This window comes from Bombus affinis, chromosome 6, assembly GCF_024516045.1.
Source record: "Bombus affinis isolate iyBomAffi1 chromosome 6, iyBomAffi1.2, whole genome shotgun sequence".
NCBI lineage: Eukaryota > Metazoa > Arthropoda > Insecta > Hymenoptera > Apidae > Bombus > Bombus affinis.
In genome coordinates this window covers 3,732,023-3,756,068 of record NC_066349.1, presented here as the reverse complement: position 1 = coordinate 3,756,068, position 24,046 = coordinate 3,732,023, and the positions used below count along the sequence as shown (strand labels likewise).

Here is a 24,046-nt window from a genome sequence, read left to right as displayed (position 1 = left end):
GGCTTCTCCCCACTAGGTGCTAGGGGAGAGACGACAAGCTCCGCCCGTTTACCCGGAATAGAGTGCGGGCTTTGTATGCCGAGACCTGAACCCGTGAAACGATCCTCCGACCAATAAGCACAGAGAGGACGGTCGAAGATGGAACCCTCTGCCATCCCGCCACACCTACCACCATGGATATTGATCCTGAGCTTCGTATCTGTTGCGGGGGCGGCGGCGCGACTCGCCGATGCTGCCCGGTTCTCTTATCTTTCGATACGAAGCTCGATATCATTGCCGATCGAAGTCCAGCTGGAGAGACGAGACGATGTGTTTTGAGTAGCAAAGGACCCAAGTATGGGGTAAGTATACTTCCGTTTATTACACTATCCTCCTTTGTTCCTTATTACATACTGTCGTTCTGACTTGTGACACTCTTGACACGAAATTCACTCAAGACAGCGATTAAGATTTATTTGATATTATTATCGTCCAAAAAAAAAAAAACGAAAGAATTTCAACAGGAACCACGCATATAATTTCATCGATAAAGTCGTAAGTTGGAATAATGTCTTATTAATGATAAAAGAAGGAAGAAAGAAACTATAACTAGCTTTATAGCGACATGATTAATTCATGTAATAGATATTGTAGCCAGTACTGTACCATGAATATTTTACACATTTTAGCGCACTATACGCGTTCCCTGCAATTTTGTGATTTTAAATTTTTCATAAATTCGTAAAAATCTGCGATCTAGTTACGACATATTGTGCGGATGAGCAGCGAAGTTTTGTTGTACGATTATGTCGTGGGAAGAGGTTTCGGATGAAATTGTGTGAGTGACTGGTATTGTGATAGATTTTTACTATACAAGGAGTTTAGGTTGTAGCATGGAATGTACGATGTGATTTTATCGTTATCGCGAATTAAAGAAAACTTCAGGTGTAAAACAAATATAATTGCTTTAACTAAATTCACAAAAATATGAATTTATATAAATTTCCACAGTCTGATTATAATTTTCGACTTGTCGAAATTTTTCAACTTTCTACATTTGCTATGAAAAACTACCGAATATTATCGTAATTATAATCAGCTACATGAAATTGCAATAAATGTTTTTATATGATTCTTAAAACTATAGTAGAAACTAAGATACTTTCTAAACCAAGAACATTTCTTATAGGTACGGAAGTACCTACCTGTTCAGAAACACTTTCTTCCTTTCACACGTTGTTACTTCCGTTCCTTTAGAACGGATCTGAACACGTAACGTTCTTTACTTATGTATTAATCTTCATACTCAGCTAGGGAGTGTTTCATTACATAATTCTTACTAATGGTAAAGGTACTTTTTTTCTTTCCTCCGTAATTGTAACAAAAAGTCGAGTCTATAAGTAGTTACTCGAAGTTGATTTTGCTGCGTAATACTGTAATAATATATTTGCACCATGTAATATTAATGTAAATTAACAAATGAGTTGCGAAAATATTAAATAATAAATAGTAATAATTATAGTAAATAAGCTGTTGCGAATGAGTATATGACAACTGCACTGTAGACTTCTATTTTTGTTATTTCATGTTCATTACGAAGACATTTGATAAATACAATTAGGGTTACATAATTTGTTTCGTACCTGAATGAAAAACTGATAAATCTAGAATTTGATGAATACGATTACGTATGTTTCCCATACTTAATGTTAGTTAAGACTTTTTTAGGTATCACGTTTGGAATATAAAACAAAGAATCTATTTTGATGATAACTTATCACACCACTGTACGTGGAGATAACAACTATTCTATATTATATGAAATGTATTCGTATATTTATGATTGCTGAATATCCGAGAGGGTACCTACTTGTATACCGTATGTACTCTTTGTGACAAACAAATTTTAATCGATTCTCGTATTCCCAGCAGAGAAATCATTGCTCCATAACTTCGACCAAACTTCCAACTTCCAAATCACCTATTTAGTCACTGTGTTAGGTACCTAATTCAAAAAGGGGAGGGCCACTTTTCAGAATTCCCTCCACTTACTCGTAGCAACGAACACGGTCCCTCATTCACAAGATCCTTTTCGTCTTTACATACGAACGCTACAACAAAAGACACAGAACTAGAGAGAGTGAGAGAGAGAAAGAGAGAGAGAGAAAGAAAGAGAGAGGCGCAGAAAGAGAGAGAAAAATGAACCGGTACGCGCATTTATATGGAGGCGCCGCCCTGCAACTATTTGTAAGCATCCGCCATGCTGGTTTCATATCTGCCGTTTCGGCTTGCACAAAAACACTATTTTTCACGAGCGGCCCAGCTGCAATATGGCGCGTTTACAGAACTCGCTGACACGGCGTGCATCGACTCCGATTGCAATTGTTGCGTTTCATTGCAAATAACAGTTTCGCGCCCCTCCGTGACCCTCGTTTCACCCTTCTGCCCCCTTCACTGCCCCCCACCTCTTCATGATTCGTTGATATCGCCCCTACTACTGTCGCGTTCCCGCGTTCTTCCGTTTCGATGTATCGTCCACGGAAATACCGACTCGTGTCAATTGGAAGCAGCATATGCATCGAATGAAATCGGAATTTAACGAAGAATGGTCATTCGTTCAAACAGCGAACTGTCACCGTTTACCTTCGCGACAAAACCTACTTCACGAAAGGAAGAATTTGTTAACAAATCCAACATCCCATTTATCTCATCCCGATGTTCCAGTAACTCTATATTAGGACCGATCAGATACGATTGTGAAATAGGAATCATTCAAGTGTCCGTATTGTTATTTTCGCGGCAAAAAACTCGTTCGGATAAGATCTCAAGGCAGTAGCCAAGGAAACAGTATCATTTGTCGTGAAGAAAGCAACGGTGGCCACACGAAACCTGCTGTCAAAACACAATAAAACGAGAGACGATCCACGAAAGAAGATCGCCGCACGATTTTTGCCCTTGCTTCGGCTCCAACTCGCGCGATACGTATGTGAATAATTCTTATGCGCGCGTCTGTGTGTGTGCGTGTGTGTGTTAGCTAAGTGTAGATATAGCAAGCATCGGCTGAATGTATATAGATACCGGTCCATTGTGTAGCGTGGCTAAAATGCTCTTCTCGCGGCGAATAATGGCGATAATTGTGACGAAATGGAGCGTCATTGTGGGAAAAAAGGTACTGTAACGATCGAGGCCGGGTAAGTGGCAGATGTATGGCGCTCGATTGACAGCTTCTCCCATTTCTTTCCTCGCGGTTGTTGCCGATTCGTATTCTTCCTTTAATTTATCTTTTCTGCATAGAGTATGTTGGTACTTCTCTAGACAGAGCATATTAGGGCGATATTTAAGTAAGCATTCCTTCGATGAATATTTCTACTTATTTCGAAATAAGCGTATGTTTGAACTATTGCAAATCAGATACGAATAACATAATACAGAATACGAATATTAAAAAGGTTGAAACATTGTTGGTAATTTCGGCATAAAATTACATCAGACATTACGAGGCTTTCTTTTCCTTAATAAAGCTAAAACCGAATAAATTGTGTAACAATTTAATAATATGTACCTTGATGCATCAGAAAATTTCGTACATCTAATGTCTTTGTTGTAATATTTTATATTTCAAGGATGTATTTAGGCCTTTATAACTGACTGCATAAGAATGTCGTTCTCCTTTATAGTGCTATAATACAAGTATCATAAACACCTATTTTTCTCTTCATCTTGGACAATTTCCAAATAAATCACGCAACGATATCATTTAAAATCTGGAATATAATGGAACACGATTTGGGACAATGAATTTTATCGTTAGATGGTGAGCTATTTGTAACTTTGTTAAACCACATAGTCGTTAATCTCTGCTTTGCCAATACTCCAGGTATGTAATCCAGGGGCAGAACAGATAGATACCGAGTAACTTCGATGGCAAGGTTAATAAATGTCATGGTAGAGAGGCGACCAAGCAACTTCGAGGCATGGACGGTCGAGTTTCGTGTAGCCGGACTGCACAAGGTATCTGTTAGTTTTGATGCTTCAAAATACACTCCTAATCGGTTTTCAAACTCCCTCTAAACGCTCGCGAAAACGTAGGATCCGATAAACCAAACTTGAAGATTTCCAGGCAACGGAAACGAGCTTTTGAAATCGTCGAGAATCCAAATAACAACGCGTGAATTAAATTCAATACATAATATTCTACTTAGAATTAAAAGTATAATTAGTGTATCATTCTAATTAAACTACGAATTTTTACTACGAATTCGCGTTTCTGTGAATAAAAGAAATGGGATGTAGATAATACTAAACTTTGAATAGCTTACATACCATTGCGATACCAGTCAGATTGGCTAACAGAACGCATCAAACTCACGAAACAGTTATATGTATTTGCTGGAAAACTAGAAAATATTAGAGATGAATTATATTTTCATTATTCGTTCAACTTGATATTTTCTACGATAAAGCGAGTATACCAGCAATTTTATTAAAAAGTGTTTGTTCGAAGTTTTACTGAAAACAGGAGATGTTCTAACACTTTTGAATGTCTCGAGGCAAGCAGATATTTCACAAAGCTATACTAGGTACAACTTCCTCCTTAAACTCCCATTTTCCATCTCATCCTCCTCGCAACCCATTCAATTCTCCCGAACAATATTCCAATTCCCTTTAACGTCTTATAACTACAGATATTATTTCCCATACAACCACCATCCTCCCTTCGCATAATTAACTTCACTCCCTCCCACATCCTCCATTCCGTTGAAAATCCTACTCTGAACCAAATCGAGCGACACCAGCAACATTTCTGCGGCTGCACGCGTGCTCAGACACGGCTCAGGAGTAGCACCACGCATCCATTAAATTCACTCCAGCACACCACGCAAAGAGAAAGAGCATTTAACAACGGTGCTTTATGCATATTCTAACGAGCTTGTAATCAACTGCTACTAAACATTAGCAGGGCTTCTGGCCTCGGCCCCCGTGACGCCCTTTATAACGAGAGAGAGAGAAAGAGAGAGAGAGAGAGAAAGAGAGAGAGAGAGAGAGAGAGAGAGAGAGCCAGCCTGGAAAATGAAGAACCATGTAGAGAATACAGGGTGTTTCAGTATTGATGATACAGATAAGACAGGGGTAGTTCTATATGAAAGGTAAGTCGAAGATGTAGAATAATTTTTTTTCATTTGACGTTTCGTTTTCGAAAAAATCAAGTTTGAAAGCGTACTTAGACTTGGCTAGTTCCGGACTGGATAGAAACGAATAATTGAGAAGAGGTTACTGTTCCGGTGAAAGTAAGTCGAAAAAGGTAGAATCAAACGTTTCATAGGACGCTTCGTTTACGAAGAGAATGAAATTTGAAAATTATTCAGGTATAATTCTGTGTCAATTCTTAGCTAAACACGTCCAAACTCTATTATCTTGAAAATGAAGCCCCGAACGAGAGAATGTTACTCTACGTTTTTCGCCTATTTTCGCATTTAGAACAACCTCCTGCCAATTAGTCAAGTTTACTGAATTTTCGGCCTCGCGGCACAGAGCAGGTGAACTTTACATTTACATATACATTTACATTGCACACATACCCATACAACGATTCGTTCGTCTCTCTTGTCTTTCCACACCTAACAATCTCTCGTCGATTATGCACTATTACCTATATCTAAATTCGCATGCGCTAAATAAATTTTCAAATTCGATTTTCTCGACAACGAAGCGCCATATGAAGAAATTGTATTATATGTCTTCGGTGTATTTCTTCACGTTAAGATGGCCTCTTGTCGATTCTACGACGATTACTGGAACACCCTGTGTACCGAAGAGAAAAGGAAGAGAGAAAACGGTACAAGGCGAAGAGAAACACGATAGAACCTTGTGGAGAAGAGAGAAGGTCCATTAGCTTTGACGCTGGCTCTCAAAGGGATGCTACCGTTTTAGTGACGTGTACCATCCTGTTTCCTAAGCATCCCTTTTACGTTGCGCGACGTTATTGCACCGAGATAGGAAAATATCGTTTCAGAGAACGCTGCGCTCGCTGTCTCGCTCTCTGCTTAAATATTCATAATTTATAAACTCTATCGTGCCAGTCCCGTCGGGGGCTTCCCTGTTTCCCGGCATGAGATTTCACGAGATTCTTGGATCTTCTTTTGGGGATAATGTAGGTAAATGGTTATGTGGCAAATTGTGACAAGTTGTATGGGAGTTTAATGGATTTTGAAGTGTTTTACTCGTAACATGTTATATCTAATGTATACGTAGTATATATATGGGTGTGTGTGTTACATGTTATATTATACATATATCAACCGCGGATTTTTATGCGTTTAGAGAAAATTTGAAGGTAGAGAAATGCACATGTTCTGCAAAGATACATCAAATATCTAAAGTATAATACCGTTTATAGGACTCAGCACGTGAAATAATGCTTTACACAACTTAGAAATATGAATTTACATAAATCTGTAATCTAATTACACACATCGGAACGTATCTGCCACTTTGTAACGAGTCCTTCTATAATATCATTTTTAATCTATGCAGTCCAACCCAATCTCCGAAAGAAATTTCATCTGTTAAAATCCTTTAACCCTTCAACGATCAATACAGATATTTACCAAACATCTTGAAGAAAGCGAAACTGCCAGCACGCGTACTCGAAAAAGCCCGAAAGAAACGCTATTAACATCGATTAGTAGTTCGTTTTCAAGGCGTGAAACTGTCGAGAGTGAAGCACTCGAGAACACGGAGTACCCTCGAGAAGGCGATGACGCGCGCAACGATGAAATAACGAATCGCCACTTGAAAGCGGAAGCGAAGGAAGAAGGGAATCGCTCCACGGGATGCCATTTCTGTTTACATCTGTGGCCTTTCGAGATTTAACGAGACGTGATAGACGTAATAGAGTTTTCGAGGGTGAATGCTTCAAGGAAAGAATAAAGTTCCTGGTCAAATTTATACGTTACACTCAAAATATTTGGAAAATGATTATTTAATGATATGGAGAAAGCCTTCTCAAACTTTGTGAAATTCGAAAATTATTATTTTAATTAAATTACGATAATACGTGAAGGTTTTCGCTATCAAGTCAATCGATAGAGGTATCCTATATAAAATTGCACGTTCTCAGTCGAATCACACACAAGAAGTGTGTCATAACCATCCTTCACCGACCAAATTACGAAGATAAAAGAGTAAAATTTTCATAATCAGTCGTATTGTTGCCTCTGTAACATGCTTACAGTGACAATTCGAACAACGCGTTTTTCGAATTATCCCACTTTCTGAATCGAACGTCGGATAAACATAAATATGTATAAAGTTTCGAAAGTATTGTATATATGAGAACTATTTGTCAAATGCAGCACTGTAAGAAGTGAAAATGCACGATACACGTGTTGATGGCTTCCATTATGGCTGCCCATAGTACTATACCAACATTACAATTCAAAGACCGCTTCCTCGACAATCAGCCCAACGCCATAGAACTCGAACGTTCGAAAAGGCCGCAAAAGTATGGCAAATTCGAGAGTCATCGGAACGCGTGCAGCGCAAATTAAGTATCGGGCCACAGGCCCTTTGTGGTTCGAAAAAGAGGCGCGTAAGGGACACGGGCGAAGAGAATGGAGGGAAAGGACAGAAGAAGGTGGCTGGTTCCTCTTTTCACGCGGTAACTCCACGCCCATCATTTCACGCGACAATGGTCAGTGTCCCGCGACAAAGGCTAAACACCCAAAATATTGCCGAAAATCCTACTATTCCCTTCGATGGACATCGCCATACTAGCAGAAAGAGTAGACGGGTGCAGCGGTCCGGCTAAATATCTCGAAATTTAATCTGTCCCCCTCCCTCTAATCCTGTTACACGGCCAAGCGGTCACGTTTCAGCGGACATCGTCGACAACGAAATCAAGAAGGTGGTTCGAAAGATCTCGAGGACTTCCGCTTGGGTTCTGGCGCGCCTTCGCGCGAAAATTTTGATTTAAACGTGGTCGGAAGTGTTGGTTCGTCCCCCTTTTTGGATTTTAACTGATTCAAATTTTAAGTTTCTCGGATCGGTGGAAACAAAGCGTCAATGAGTTCCAAAAAAATGCATCGACCGTTAATAGTATAAATAAAATTCGTTCCTTCTTATTTGCAAATTTAATATGATTAGCTCGCGGATGTTTATACATTTATGGAAAACTAAAAGATGCGAAATTATATAGAATATTGGAAGTACAGCGACAAGCGTAATATTTAGTAGGTGAAAGATATCTTTGCTTAGATTCTATCTCTTTAATTATAGCGATGAAGGCTTAAGATTGTATAAAAACGTGCATTATCTAAGAAATAGTTAAAACCATTGTACGATATCTTCCATATACTAATTCTAAATAACCGCGCAACAAAATCTCTTATTGAATTCAAAAAATTCTTCTAGTAGCGTGCAATCCTAGCAATTTCTAATTATCCCGAAATTATTTCCAAGATTATCCGCTAGAAACTAATACTCATCTGTAGAGTAGCAATCATTTTCAATTTGAAGACGACGGTAATTTGCTTTCATTTCCAAGCATGACACATTCATCTTTACACGAGGTTGTTGCTCCTCAGAGGAAACCCATAACCGTCTATAACTAATTTAAAAAAAAGCCAGCGACCGTTTAGCGATTACTTTTCACTCTGTAGAAATGTTTGTCAATAATAATTTATTGCAAAATACGTACAAAAAGGCTACAGCGAATCATTAAGTTTCTCTTTTGAATTCGTTTTTAGTTTACGCTCATTTCGAAAGAATTTAATAGATATAATATTTATTACGTAATTTGTTTCATAAAAAAGAAAAAGTTACTTTATAGACTTAGAACCTTAAGCAACACAGTTTTGTACGGCTTCCATATTATCTTCATTTCAAATAAAATGTGCGTAGCCCTGATTCTGTGAAACGAAGAGTTGCTTATTCGAAAGAATCATGACACCGTCGGCGTGGATACACGTTATTATTAGTGGACCAGGCCCAGGAACACAATGGTATTCAGAACGATCTGAAACATAGACAGGGTTGTGGACGGCTGTTGCAACAAGTCGAGTGTTTTCCTAGGTTCCCTAAATATGGACCATAGCAGAGGCTTCAGTTAGTGAACCGTGTCAACGTACATAGCCAAAATCTGTGGAGAATAACAATTTCATAGACCGCCACGAGTTTTACGTAACATTGTTAAAAATAATACTAATTAACAATCGTTTTTCAAAAACCTAAGTCGTTAAAAATAGACGATATCAATTGACAGTCACTCGAAATAGAGCCTGTTCGAAATAATATTAATCTCAAGACACGAATTATTTCTACTAACAGTGTTTGATAACAGAACTCGACATATTATTACAGTCGACATAAATACTAGGATGGACGATTAGCTATCAGAAAGATCGATGCAAGGGATTTGAAAAAATCACGGTCCTTTCCGATCGACAATCAGGAATACAAGATCAAAGCTACTCTACTGTCATGGTTAACGTCCAAATGTCGCCAACGTCAGCGAAGTTTCAAATGAATATTTTAGGGTAACCGCTGTCGATGGGATCCCGTTGATGTTGCAACCCTCCCGATGTTGTTCCCGCAAAGAGCATTTGTGTAATCTATCAGTACGTCCAGGAGTTTCAGGGATGAAACCCTTTTGTCGTTCGTGCGAGGTGCTTAAGCGGTTGGTTAAGTTAGAAATAGGGTGCCGTGTCTCCACACACGTAAATCACGAAGCGAATTATTGTTTTACATGATTTCCCATCGATTCCTTAATTAAACGTCTCTCTGTTGTGTTTTAATTAATATCACAATATTAATATTTACGATAAAGCCTTTAAATCTTATGTTAAAATCTTTATCACGGAGAGTCTAGAGTACAGAACAGAAGTGTATTTTAGTAATCAAACGTAAATTATTACAGTCATCGATAATGTAACGATACTATTTATAGGATTGATATAGGTCAGAGTAAAAAAAGTTTGCGTTTTCTATTATTCTCGATATCTTCATCGATAACCTCGTACTCGTCCACACAAGTCCACCAGTCATTTAATCGCTAATACTTCATGTTATACCTAATACTTCAATCTCATATTCTATTACAAAGAATACTATGCGTGGTTTGGCCGCACCCCGCGATACGACCGTTTACACGTACATATTTAACATTACGTCGCGACTCGTCACAAGGACCCCTTTCAGTTTCCATTATGGAGAACGATTAACAAAACAGGGGATCCCCTTTGTTGCCGACTCCGGCCACGGAGACAACCACCACGCCACGCGACAGCTGTCCGATAATATCGATGTCTCTCGATCTTGATATCCCGATGTCTACTGCAAATTATTATTCCTTATTGTCATATAGATTCCTTTGTTCGTTATCCCTTATAGATTCTTATTGTTAGCTTCATCCTTTCTCGGAATTCGTTGGTTGTTTCGCGATTTTTCATTTCTGTTGTGAATTGTAATATTCTTATATTCATTTGCACATAAGAATTTGTATATTTTTGTGCGAAAAGTATTGAAATTGAATTGGGAATTTTTATACAAAGAACGGTAGATAGTACTTGTGTGTATAGCGATCGGATAACAGGATGTGTGTAATATTTACGTTTTTCTCGTAAAAGATAAGAAAAAGTAAGTAAGTAAAACGAAAGTAAGTGAATTAAAATATTTGTATAAATTTATCTTATTACATAGAGGTAATTCGAAAATGCATTTCTATGCGAGCATTCCGATGCAAAGTTATGATTGAAGAGCAGCGGTACAAATGACGTTAAAATACGAAAAATTCGTGGAAACAGTTGTCATATGAAGGTTGGTAGTAAGGTGCTTATGCTTTTCAGGTTGGTGTTTCGTACAAAAGTGTAGGGTAGGTAGACTACGTAGAAGCGGATTGGATTAGGATTTGGCAGAAAGGGTAGCAGAGGAGGTCGAACCCAATTTGCATGCCATAAACCACGTCGGCTCGTGAGATTCAATTTGAAAAAGAGTAGCGGAAAGCCTGGCCATGCATGTACTGTGCTTTCCTTCTTCGGACAATCCTTATTCTATATATCTACTTAAAATTGTAGCGAAATTTTGAATTGTGAAATGATTAAATTAATTGGGTGTTTCAAATAGATAAGTTTTGCATATGTACTATATGTATATGTACTATGATTTTTTCACGTATCTTCAGGTAACTTTAAATGATCTTCTTCGGTCTTTACCGAAATTAAAACGAATTAATTATTGGTCAATATTAACTATAACTCATATATACCTCGTTTTATCATTGAAAGAGAAAGTCGAGTCAAATTACGTTAATAAGCTAAGGACAATATTACGAACCAAAAATAATTATTTACGAAAGCAACTGGAGGGAAGCGACACCGAAAAGAATACTTATACGTACAGATGTACGAACATGTGTTTCGCGGCGTTAAATACGCGGTAACACTCGATGGATTTATTCAGTCTGTCATTGGACCCCGTGGCGACATGAAACTGCACACTTATTTCTCGTGTTACACCCACGTACCATTGGGTAATCATCGTATAATAGCCGAATAATCATTTGTACAAGGAGGGTCGCCACGATGAACGCTAGTCGGATAAATAAGAACCGAAGCCGGAGGCTAAGAGACCAATATGGCCACCTTAAACGCGCAACCCCGAGTGTCTAGCCCCACTGAGATGTTTATTATTCACTTAGGATGCTCACGTACTATTTGCTCCCTGCTGAGCTTTTACCAAACTTAACCCCTTCGTTGAGTAAGCCAAGTTCTACCGAACAAGTGTTACGTGAAAATATTATGGCCCATAAAAGTATTCGGGCACTTGTTATCAGATAGCGGATTTTTACGCATTTATACTTAATGTTGCAGGAATGCATAGAATATGCAAAACTATATAAAACATTCAAAGTATAGGTAACGCTTGTTATAACGTTTAATGGATAAAACAAATTTCTGCTTAGCACGAACATCCGCAAACTGCTTATCATGGGAAGGTTTACGATGATTACAAAAGATGTCGACACGTCGTTGGATTTATTGTAACATTTACGTATTAATTAATTAGGTCCAAATATATTAAATTCCATATTGTTTGGTAGAACTTTCATATAACAAAGAAAGATTTTATGAAAATGAAATATAGGACCTGATGCTGTCTATGTATCTTCAACTCTAACATCAACATGTATATAATATTAATATATAATATAATAATAATAATATTATTATTATTATTAATTATATTAATGTTATAATATTAATATATAATAATAATATTATTATATATATAATATTATATTATTATTATTATTATTATTATATTAATATTATATATATGTCAGAGATGGATGCAAATTAATAGCCGGTAGAAATCGATAACATTCATTAATAGTTTCAAGTGATTTACGATAGTAGGGTGTGGTAGGCTAACTTCACGATAATCTTGTAAAAATATTTTACAATTATATTAATACTCTTTTTATAACCATTATAAGAAGACTTGTGAATAGATTTTGGTTTATAATACATAGCGTTACAGACGTAATAGAGGGTAAAACCATGAGCGATAAATTTATGAAGAAATATTGTTGAGAATAGTACTGATCGGTTATGCTTACCATTATTGTCTCAAAGACAACTTGTAAGTAATTGACAACATGGAATATAATCGTGAACCGTGTCCCTGGAGAATAGTGGATGATTGCGGAGGTGCCTTCACCATGGGCGCCATTTGTGGTACACTTTTTCAAGTAAGTCATTTATATATATATACAATGGCTCACTGACTATCTGAACGCTTACCACAGGATTCTTGTATGTATATATTATGCGTGTAGTATATAATATATCCTGAAATTTCATTAACAGTATTATGAGTCATAACTGGCATGATTATTAACAGAATTTAAAACCAGTTTGAAAATGTAATGTAAAAATGAATGGAACTGTATGTAAGAACAGTGGAAAAGAAAAGAAAGAAAGAGTAAAAGGGTAAAAGAGGAATTATAAAATACTGCAAACATGAAATAGGAAAAGGGGTAACGCAATGCTTTCGTGTTTATACTTTCCTTGTCTTTCGTTCAATTTGATGAAATTCTAAAAATATAAACTACACATTTCTAGATACAAGTATCCTATTATTTTCATTTAAAGAATCAAAACATCGATTAATCTATACAGAACTTTGTATAAATCTATTTAAAAGAATAACTGCAACCTTAAAATCTTTAAAGCGCGGTCACTTCTAGAATGGATATATGTGTTACTTTTGTTCATTTAATTTTGTCCAATGATGTTTTGTCCTAATTATGTGGAACATGCAGTATACCAGCTGAGAGCTAATCATTTTTCTCTTCGAGCAGAGCGCTATCGGTTTCCGAAACGCACCATCGGGATTCCAACGACGCCTCCACGGCGGCCTAACGACAGTAAAAAACCGTGTTCCTCAAATCTCCGGCAACTTTGCTGTCTGGGGCGGCCTTTTCTCTGCTATCGAGTGCACCTTGATCCGCTGTCGTCGTAAAGAAGATCCGTGGAATTCCATATTGAGCGGAGCGCTGACTGGAGGCGTTTTGGCCGCGAGAACCGGATTTGTATCGATGATAGGCAGCGCTACCGTTGGTGGCATCTTCTTAGCTCTCGTTGAAGGCAAGCATCGCAATTATTATAATCCAAATTAGCCATTAACGGTCAAAAATCACCGTAGTGCGAACATCACACTTATACCGTAGAGAAGGAAACACTTCACTCGAAAGAAATACAAAGTATTTCATTTTCATTTCTATCTATCTATCATCTTTACGGTACCTTAACCGATATTCTGCTACTTAAACCGCAATCTTCCATTTAAACGAAAATTGATATTTACTCGATGATGTTCTCGTAAAAATTGTAAAAATAATCGTTACGTTTTATCTCTGATTTCGAAAGGATTCGGAATAATGGCGACGCGACTTCACGCAGATTCTTTCGCTCAACACATGCAGATGTACGAAATGGAGAATCTTCCGGAGTTCACCGGACTTGCGCCGAAAGCGAGGATAGGTTTCACTGGTGCGCCGATTAACGTGGATGTGCCGATGCAGATGAATGGTAATAGCGTGGAGGTTGATATGATCAAAGGTAGATGAGGACTTTTCTTAAGTTTCTTTATTTTCTATTCTATTTTTTAAAAGTGTTTTTAGAGGTTTGGCAGTGAGGTTAGTGGTTATGTATTTGTACAAATTGTATTTGCATCTTGCGAAAGAAATTCTTTGTGATTTTCAAAGCGTTTACAGCGGCGAAGAATATTTCGTTTAAGTTTTAACGCGGGAAATTTTGTTAGAAAGTAAGTTTTGTGAGAAACGATTTATGTAGTTTTTAGAAGAAAGTACTGATCCATTATCTGCGCGTGGCTGTTAAAAGTATGTGATATTTGTTTGCAACTGTATCTAGATTTTTATCTATTGTTATGTAATAAACTATTGAAGCAATTATAAAGTGTTTTCTATTATAAAGTATTAGTGTCCAATTAAAAATATCAGCTAAAATTTCAATACGAGACAGCTTCAAATACAAATTCCAAAAATCTCTGTTTCTATCTTCCCACTAGAAAGAAACAAACCAGTATCATTCTCCCTACCTTACATCTATTTGATTAAAGAACGATCGTGGATTCCCAGATCGGCCGCGATAATCCAATTCCGAATTATCCACGGCTCGAATAGGGCAGCTTTCACGCGCGTGCACCGATGCATCGCGATCGTCATCCAGTTGAACACGCTACAATAACGATCGACGAAATTTCGTATTGTTCGATGCTCGGCCCGTATAAATACCCAACAATGAGAGGACTTAACCTAACTTCTGGATTGAGGACCCCTTTTCAAAGGCGTGAAAAATCGTTCAAAAGCATAGCAGTGGCCTTTGATCGTTTTGAGTACTTTTGAAAAAGACTACTTGATATATCGTTCAAACTGGCCTCAACCGAGGATACAGTTTTGAGTTGCTTCGAAAAAGACTGTTTAACAACGAAAGCGTGTACGGGACCCTTTTCAAGCAAAATTTCTCAGTGAACGGTCGCTGACTGTGCTGACTCAATCGAGAAAGGGTTGGAAGGATCGGTTGAGCCTCTGGTAATCCATGGCTTACACGGGCTTGAGTGTAAATATTGATTCCAATCGGTGTCGACGACAATGGGGCTGGAAGAGGCATCATTCAGAACGGTTTATGATGGTCGAAGCGCGAGCCGCTGTCAAAACAGTCATTATCACCTTGCAATAAACGATCTAGACCTCTTCCGATTTATCTTACCAGATCTGTGTTCATTGATGGCAAAGAAGAGATGTCGAAGATAATGTAGTAATGTAGACAATTACAAGGAACGCACAGTTCCGATTGGTCTTTCTTTCTACAAATAACACACTTGTTTCAAAACTCGAAAAACATATTTCTCAGGTTATCGTTATGAGAATGTGTAAAAACATTCCTGTAACAATTGTGGAAATGTTATTCCTTTATCTTGTTAATTCGGCCGGTAAAAGATGGTTATGATGCTGTTCCTGGTTCGAGATACACTGTCAAATTTTACGTCAAATATGTAGTCAGCGTAGAGGACACAGAAAAAATATGTACAATATTTTTAAAAACATTTATTTTGTACTTTTATTAACCCCTAATGCGTACATTCTTAACAAACTTCATAATTAGGAAACTAAGTACGTGTTATTGTAGATACATTTCTTGACCAAGTACTAAGAACAAATCACTTACGTCTTATGGTACTTATCGACTGAACTCGATAAAGCATGAAAGTCTACGAATGTAAAATAATTTTTTTTAATTCAATTTATTTAAAATACCATTAAATTTTAAAATATAAAATAAATGTAATTGATGTGTTTAATTTGTGAGTACAAATGTATTATGCAAATGTCACCATTAAGTTATCGTTAGATATAATAGGTATTTACCAATATGCGGTAAACTAGCTTCTATGGTACTTACCGACCAAACAGGTATCACCATTAACAAAATTAGTCAATGTATTGACTGTACAGCACAACTTAACTATTTAATTATTAATTTATAATATTCACGCTAATAATTTATAACACTTAAGCCATTAATTTATAAAGTTTAAACAATCAATTTACAACATCTATACTATTAATTTATAACAATTAAGCTATAAACTGATAACTCGTCGTGGGACGCCGTGTAATATCGTAAAAATATCGTGGGATGCGTACCATACAAGACTAGTTTTAATTCAAACCACTAAATCGGTAATGTCGCATTTGACATAAAACTGGTAAAAGAGTCAGGTAACCCCTAAAATGTTGGACACGAAAAAGCATTACATGTCACTCTGTTCTTAATCAGTGTCACTAATGTACGTACCATTTTTTTTTTAAATTGACTGATCGCAAACGAAGTCTGAATTACCTACACTCTATCAATATGATGCAATTTTTCCTTCGGTCGATAAATTCAGAAGTATTATATACAACTGGTGGTAAATTATCTTATATCAGCAATAAATTAAATATATATTATATTCAAATTCTCAACATTATTAACAGTTGCCCTCGTTTTAAACGGCAGGTAACTCCATAACATGAAAATGTATCATCATATGACAAAGAATATTGGAAAAAAAGGACAGGAGACAATCGTATCAATATCAATCAATTTGAGACAATGAATAGAAAAACTCTGTAGCGTCATATTGATTAGAAGTTAACGAAGAGCTTCATATATTTAATTTCTAAATATTATGGGTATCGAAAATTATACCATATATTATTTTTAATAAAATGAATGTTTCCGGAAAGCGTTTGTAAAGTATAATTTATATTTCAAAATCTGTTTCAACATAATGTACAAAAAAACATTTTTTTTTATATTAAATATTTCTATCAATTTTCATATCTAGTATAATACTCTACAAAGTTTTGTATTTATGACAAAAAAGAAATAAAAGTTTTTTAATTTCACAAATTAATATTATTCTAATGACATATAATACACGTCAATTTATACATGTTACATACTAAAAAAAAGAATAAAATAAAAAGATATTAAGCAAATTCAAAGAATCCAAAGAGCATTAACAAAATATTCAAATAAACCTATAATACATATGTATTGTAAAAGAAAATAACAAATTCCCCTGACAGGCATATTTATTTGATATTTCTCCGAAAACGTGTATAAATGAGCGCATAATAAAGCCATTATTGAGACGTTTATGTCCATGCCTCAACTCGACACGTTTTCGAGACGTGGTCGAAAACGGGTCGAACAAAAGCTTGGCTCAATCTCTTTATACTTATGCCAGGACACGTGCCCCACATAATTTACCACCGATGGTTATATTCTATTGTAGACGATACCTATTATAGCCTTTACGAGCAACCACGAACAAAACCTTGAAATAGTAAATACCTAGCCTAGTTGCGGCTAACTATTTTCCCAAACTCTCTTTCTATCCTATATTACTTTCAATTATGATAAAACGTGCACGTAGCAAATGCAATTACAGTATTTATTAAATTATTATGAAATTTATCGTACTCTATTATTATATTTAGTTTAATGACTGTTATGAATGATTAAATGAGAACATGAATGAACTTACGTCAATTGTCGTGTAGAGATGTTATATCAGTGATGAGCACACTATGGCCTTCACATGAAATTACTTTTTACAAAATTTGGTATGCATTAGATCAGATCAATAGCCCAGTATCATGCAGTTTAAACTACGGAGCTTAATTTTTTGTTATCATACTGCAAAGATATTGCTGGTTTCTACTCATAAATTCACAAACCTTCTACTAATAAATAATTTAAAAAACTATTATTATCATAATAGATACAAATAAAAGAAGTTCATTTCTAATAACTCTAATTTCTCAGAGATTTTTTTTATATACCAAATTATCGATGAGTCTTTTTTTTCTAGAAAAAAACACTGAAGTACTTGTATGTGAAAATATGTGATTCGTTTAAAAGATATTTTCAGTTTTTCTATTGTGCTTTCGTCGTATTTCATACAATACTACGTTTTAAAAAATTTAGATTGAAATATAAGTAAAATTTAAATTACTAAAAATAAATATTAACGTTAAATGCGAAGTCTTCTCTTTCCTCTTCTATAAAATATTGTTATCTTCATTTGACATTTTTTTATGTACTTTTCCTTAAATTTTGTTACATACTTTTCGAACAACCTGATACATATCCTATACCTTTTTCTTTAATATTCTTTAATCGAAATGAAACAGATTTTCCATATAAATGCTTTTTTTAACAAGCCCGAAAAGGAAGAAACCTGTTGTGCGGATATAAAGTTTATATTTTAAGAAGAAGGAAATGTTTGCAGTGATTCGCTAGTCGACGGTTGATTCGCACGCGTGGAAAACGTTTAAAACGAGATCAGAAGTTTGTTTACGATCGTTTGAGTGGCGAGCTCTCTTGAGGTTCGAGTGTTCATAGGGTGGAAAGGGTCATCGTGTATTTTGCCACGTTGTAAGGGGTTGCGAAAGGAACAGGGTTTGTTGGCACAGTTAACACTTAACCGAGGGTTGCCTCCCTGTGTTCTCCTATTACACACCTTTCCGAATTGGATATTTTCAAATTACGCAATTATAAGTAACCTAACCATAATTAGTAAACTGCTAATAGTTTAAATTAGTCAAGATATTAACACGCACACTTACATTATTTATTAGCGCCATTTAAGTTAGATTTACATAGATATTATTTGAAATATCTATTACGTGCAACGACCTTTGTACACATTCATATTTTCACAAACACAACTAAAGAAATGGAATCCAAGAAGGCGAGTTAATTCGTCGTTAGAATTATCAATTTCTTGGATTAGTTTAACCCGGACATCATTTTGACTCCAATAATCGTACCCTACTCTGTAAGATATAACGAATTTTTACCGCCATCAATATTAATATAAAAGAAAAGAACAAAATTTCTATCTATCAAAAAATGAAAAAAGAAAGTAAGACAAAGAAAGTATCATCTCGAAAACCATAATCACTATATGCAATCTGGCCACGGAAGAGAGAGAAATTTGCGATCGTGGAAACAGACGAATAATCGCGAATCGATTTCAGAGGAGGAAGAGTGCTGACCACGACGATACCTTATACGATTGCTTCGGAATTGTTTCAGATTGCTATTCGAGCAGCAAACACGTTCAGTTCAGACAAGCAGGTTTGGCTTTCAAGCTCGAAGGGTAGTTTCATTGGGAAGGAACGGAAGGGGGTTATAATCTGTATTATCCGTGGACTATTAGTGTCGAGAGGATCGGGGGTGCGCGGATTACACTTATTACAGTAGATACGCCGAATAACATTATGCATAACGCTTTGCGCGCAACGAACCTCTGCTGTCTCCCCTTTAATTAAAATCTCGCTTCCTGTTAAGACGTATTCTATCGTATGCTGTAGACCTTTCGCGTTAGTTCCATGTTGCAGAGATTCCTCTCTATTTTCTCGACCTCATGGAATTTGTTGGATTTGGCTTTTTCGATTTGTAAGATGAAAATATATGAATATACGAGAGACATTTTTTATCTTGCGGAGATGTACCTTAATCAGGGATATTTATATTATATATAATTTATTTATATTATATATATTTATATAACTAAATATATATATAATATAAATAATTTATATATTTTTATTTATATTATATATATATATATATATATAATTTATAAGGGTTATATAGAAAATTTCAAGAGTTGCAGAATTGACATCTTGATTCAAATGATTTTGGTTAAGAATCACCAAAATTTTGTCGGTTACTGGTAGCCGTTATGGATGACAGAAATTACTTTAACCACGGGCAACGGCTATCGGCGGTCGGAAAATTCTTCGTTTGTTGGTAATCATTATCGATAATGAAATTAAATAGAAATTAATTTTTGTTCAATAACTTTTTGCGTAAAAATTTAAGAAATAACTATTGTTCTTAGTTTCTGATTACAAGCGAAAGTGAAGAAATCAAAGAGAATGCAAGGGATTTCGCGGATAAATCGATCAATTGGCGGTAATAGGATTCTTCAGGGGCGTGACAGTGGACGTGGGGACACCCTTGCTTTCTCTAGTCGTGTAACAACTGTTGGCCTATTAAACTAATTGACTGTGCAGTATGCCAGTGTGCCCGCAGCGATACTTGCACGGTTACACGGTTGAAATGGTGTCTCTAGTCGTCGACGTTTCCCATATGTAACAAGGCGTTTTGACTATGAAACCTGCGCGTCTCGTGACGTCGTGCAACCCTCGTGCAGAAATTAGTCACGCATCGTCACCTCCGAACAAACGATCTCGAAATCGAAACTCGTTATGCTAATGCCGTATCGCAAGTACGACGTACAAGTAGACGAGAACAAAATTGTGGATGACGTAGCATTACTATATTTTTAGAATTGCCTTCTTAAAGATCTTAGACTTTCGAAGAGTTTATCGGAGAAAAATGCAGACTTTTGTTTTTTAACGCAGAGACGGTGATTTTGTAATCTTGATATTTATTCGTTTCTCTTTCTTTTTCCTTTTGCTCATTTTTAGTATTTTTAGTATCGATTAATGATCAATCAATTTGGCTTCTGGGACGCTCAAATATGGAAACTTTATAATTTCGAAACTTTCCTTCCGTTGATCCTTGGGTCGTGAAATATTCAAATTTTTGTCAATATTCATCTCGAAACTAAAGCAAGACTTTAACATAAAACGTCAAAGGAGGGTTAATCGCTCAATTATATGTACAAATATCTTTCACAGACGATGAAACTATACTGAATTAATCTTCTGTTTGGTGAAACATAGATACTTATTGGTAAACGTGTAGAGGCTAGTCTACCACAAACTAGGTCCCGGACAAAAGAAGATGGAACGGTTAACTGTAGCCCTTGGTGGCCTATCGGTACTGAAAGGATCGCTTTGATGAGGCTGTGTGTCGGGTATTAAAGCCAGCTTCTTGTACCAGCTAAACGTGCGGCTGATTTGTACGAGACACGAGGCTTTCAGAGGGTTTCACGATACCGATCAAATCCGGCTGAATGCTGTTAAAAACCAATCGCGATACCGAAGATAAGTGGTAGTCGTGAGTAATTCGCTGTTGCTCGGATACGTTTTTAAGGATACAAAGCGTTAATGGTGGTTTATAGACTGCACTGTTGGTGCGTAATTATAGCTACACGTTTGATTTGCCACTGTACTTTCCTTTCTCCATTATTTAAAGCCGTAAGAATCGTTTTCACGGGTTATTAGCGACCTAAGAGAATGAAAATTTATGATTGTAGAGTGGTAGATTACGAATTTTTATGAAAATGCGAAAATCCACAGAACGAATGTGTTGTGCAAAAATATATAAAATATCTAAAGTATGAGAAAATGTTTGTATAGATTCCCGGCTTGGGTCCCGATTTTCCTGCACTTATTCAACATTTACCTTATTTAATGCAAGTATATACGTTTTTCGCACACATGACAAAAGCATTTAAACGATTAATTAGCCGCAATATTAATAACTCTCAGTATTCAGTCTATCTTTAACATTTATTATATGCTATTTATACAGCATATCAATTTTTCACCTAATATAACTTCTATATACATGTTCAGACTGGCTTCAAATTTTGCTAATGCAATCATGACAGTCGCGTCTCGTTATAATGCTAATGAAATTTCAAAATGTTCCACGTAATATGCACAGTGCACACATGACAGTTTTCCGTGATAAGTGTACGAATACTTTATCGAGCCACTGTATAAGTATGTATCAAAAACTGAATAAAAAGAAAAACAAGAAATACGGAAAAGAATAGAAGAAAGGTCAGTGCGCATCTTTGCAAGTAACTGGCGTAGTCCCTCTAACGAAATATCGTTTAACGAACCGCAAAGAGGCTGGTGCAGTTTATACCCCAGTTGGTCATTAGAATTTTTCCTACCCCTACGTGTAATAAATATTGTTGCGGACCCCTGCCAATTATATTATTCCTTCTCGCTCTGACACGCGTCCTTTCACTCTCGACACGCCTAGAAAGAGAGACGAGAGCGACGATATACGAACATAAGGTCGCGTCTCAGTTTCACATCCCCCTGGTTTCTCTCAACCAGCCCCGTGCATTCGAGTGTCCTGAAATCCGTGACTGCATTATTTTATTAATGTCACCAGTGACGTTACTGTGAACACACTGGGTATAGTCGATGGTTAAAAAATGATATTCCGTTATGGTTGCTCCGACTAAGCGTGAAAGGTTGCTCGTGCTCTACATACGGGCATCTGAGAGCACCAAAAGAAATACGATTTTCGTATTTATTTTTGAAGATAGAGACTTTTACGCAATTAAACCATGGATATTTATGTAATTTCGTATCTTAATGGACATGCATTGAATATTATAACGAGTATTTTATTTTAGATATTTCACATATTTCTGTATATTTTTGAGCTTTTAAATTTCCTACCGCGGTCAGTAATGCGAGTCGGTTTAATGCGAGTTTATACTTCTATGAAGTTAGTTAAAAAAACGTAACAAAAATATAAAATTGCTTTACATATCAAATATTACAACGAGCACTGAATTTTAGGTATTTTACATACACACTTTCGTATACTACATGTATATACTGCGTATTTTTGCGTTTTCAATGCTACTCATAAATGTATAAACGTTTGCAGTTTAATAATCACAAAACCAAATTTTTTCAAAATTATAACTCTCGCAAAAAATCAGAAAAACTATTCCAACACAAATCTCGTTCGATCATTTTTAAAAAGAATTTTAAAAAGAATAAATATCATTTTGGAAAACACAGTCTCCTTGAGTGCACGTTTATCATGTCTCCCTCACTCATTCGGAAGTCCTTTCTGTGTGCGTGGCTCGAGTTCGAGTATGATCATAATGTTCGGTAAGTACGTGTTTGTAGTTACCCCTGAGGCGAGCCAGCCACCCCCGTCGGCCAAGTTACCCCAAGCTCCGCCTTCATCCCCGTTATCGTCGCTATGGGGTTGGTTGTTACGCGACGAGCTCATTCGGGGGCGGTTCTTCGCTACCCTCTTCTATCTCTGTCTTTTACGTTCAACCTACCCTTGTATCTTTCTCTCTTTTCTCTACGTGCGACGAAGGAACAAGTTACAGCGAAGGAAAGAGACGACGAGAACGTTTCGGAAAGTGTAGCGAAATGCTGGACGCGGACAGTCGCTCGTAGTCATCCCTAACGCGCTCCTTGATCTTCCGCGTCCGTTCCACTTTTTCGTGGGATCTCCGTTTCTTCGTGGTTCAGCGAGGTGAAAAGAGAAATATTTTCTACAGATCGAATTATTGCAGGAACGATCCTAGGAAATTTTCGTGGTGATCCCTAAAGACTTCTTCGATCTTCCGCGACGTTGCGTTTTATCGTGAAACTTATATTCCCTTATGGTTTGACGAGCTGGTCAGAAACATATTAGTAGATTTAGTTACTATGAAGAAACGCATATCAGTAAGTTAGAAAGAAATTGTTATGTAGATTCGTGTGAACGCGATATTTCGAAATACAACGGTTTGACAAATTGCAAGAGAGAGAAATAGGTAAAGAGGGTTGATTTTCGATTGCGGGATTTTCGTGGCCGGATTATACGTGACTCAGGATCAGTGATCGGCGAAGGAAGAGATTTGGAAGGCTTGATTAAACAGGTATTTCTTTAATTGATTGAGTTTTTAGTGGACAGAAGTACATGTTAATAGACTGTAAATTTTTATACGTTTATGAGAAATATAATTCTATTATTTTCCATGCGTGATCTTTTTATTATAAAAAGAATATCTCCGGTTTCAAAAAAATATAATAGAATCATTATTGATGTGCGTGATTCTTCGTTTCGATCTTATGTCAAGGTTTTCCTTGTAGTATGAGAAATTCTTTTAATTACTGATACAAGAGTGCAATTGGAATAGGAATATTCGCGGGCCACTGTAAAATTAAAAGTTCAATAGCGCACAGAATGCACATAGAATGCAAAAATGTATAAAATCCAAATTGTGATATTCATTACAATATTTAACAAGTAAA

The 24,046-nt window shown here is 36.4% G+C and overlaps 3 protein-coding genes across 4 annotated transcripts in view; all 3 read left to right on the top strand.

Annotated features, from left to right (window-relative positions):
* LOC126917958 (furin-like protease 2) overlaps positions 1-24,046 on the top strand; it is a 567,776-nt gene that overhangs the window by 463,448 nt on the left and 80,282 nt on the right. The gene's annotated exons all lie outside the window — the stretch shown is intronic.
* Positions 138-14,428, top strand: LOC126917970 (probable mitochondrial import inner membrane translocase subunit Tim17 1). The gene is made up of 3 exons (XM_050725467.1): positions 138-341; positions 13,340-13,625; positions 13,908-14,428. The coding sequence occupies exons 1-3, from the start codon at positions 174-176 to the stop codon at positions 14,105-14,107; spliced, it is 654 nt and encodes a 217-aa protein (XP_050581424.1). The 5' UTR covers positions 138-173; the 3' UTR covers positions 14,108-14,428.
* Positions 23,195-24,046, top strand: part of LOC126917960 (SKI family transcriptional corepressor 2) — a 31,752-nt gene continuing 30,900 nt past the window's right edge. For both annotated transcript variants that reach the window (XM_050725446.1, XM_050725445.1), the window contains exon 1: positions 23,195-23,670. The gene's annotated coding sequence lies outside the window, so the exon portion shown is untranslated. The remainder of the gene's footprint in view (positions 23,671-24,046) is intronic.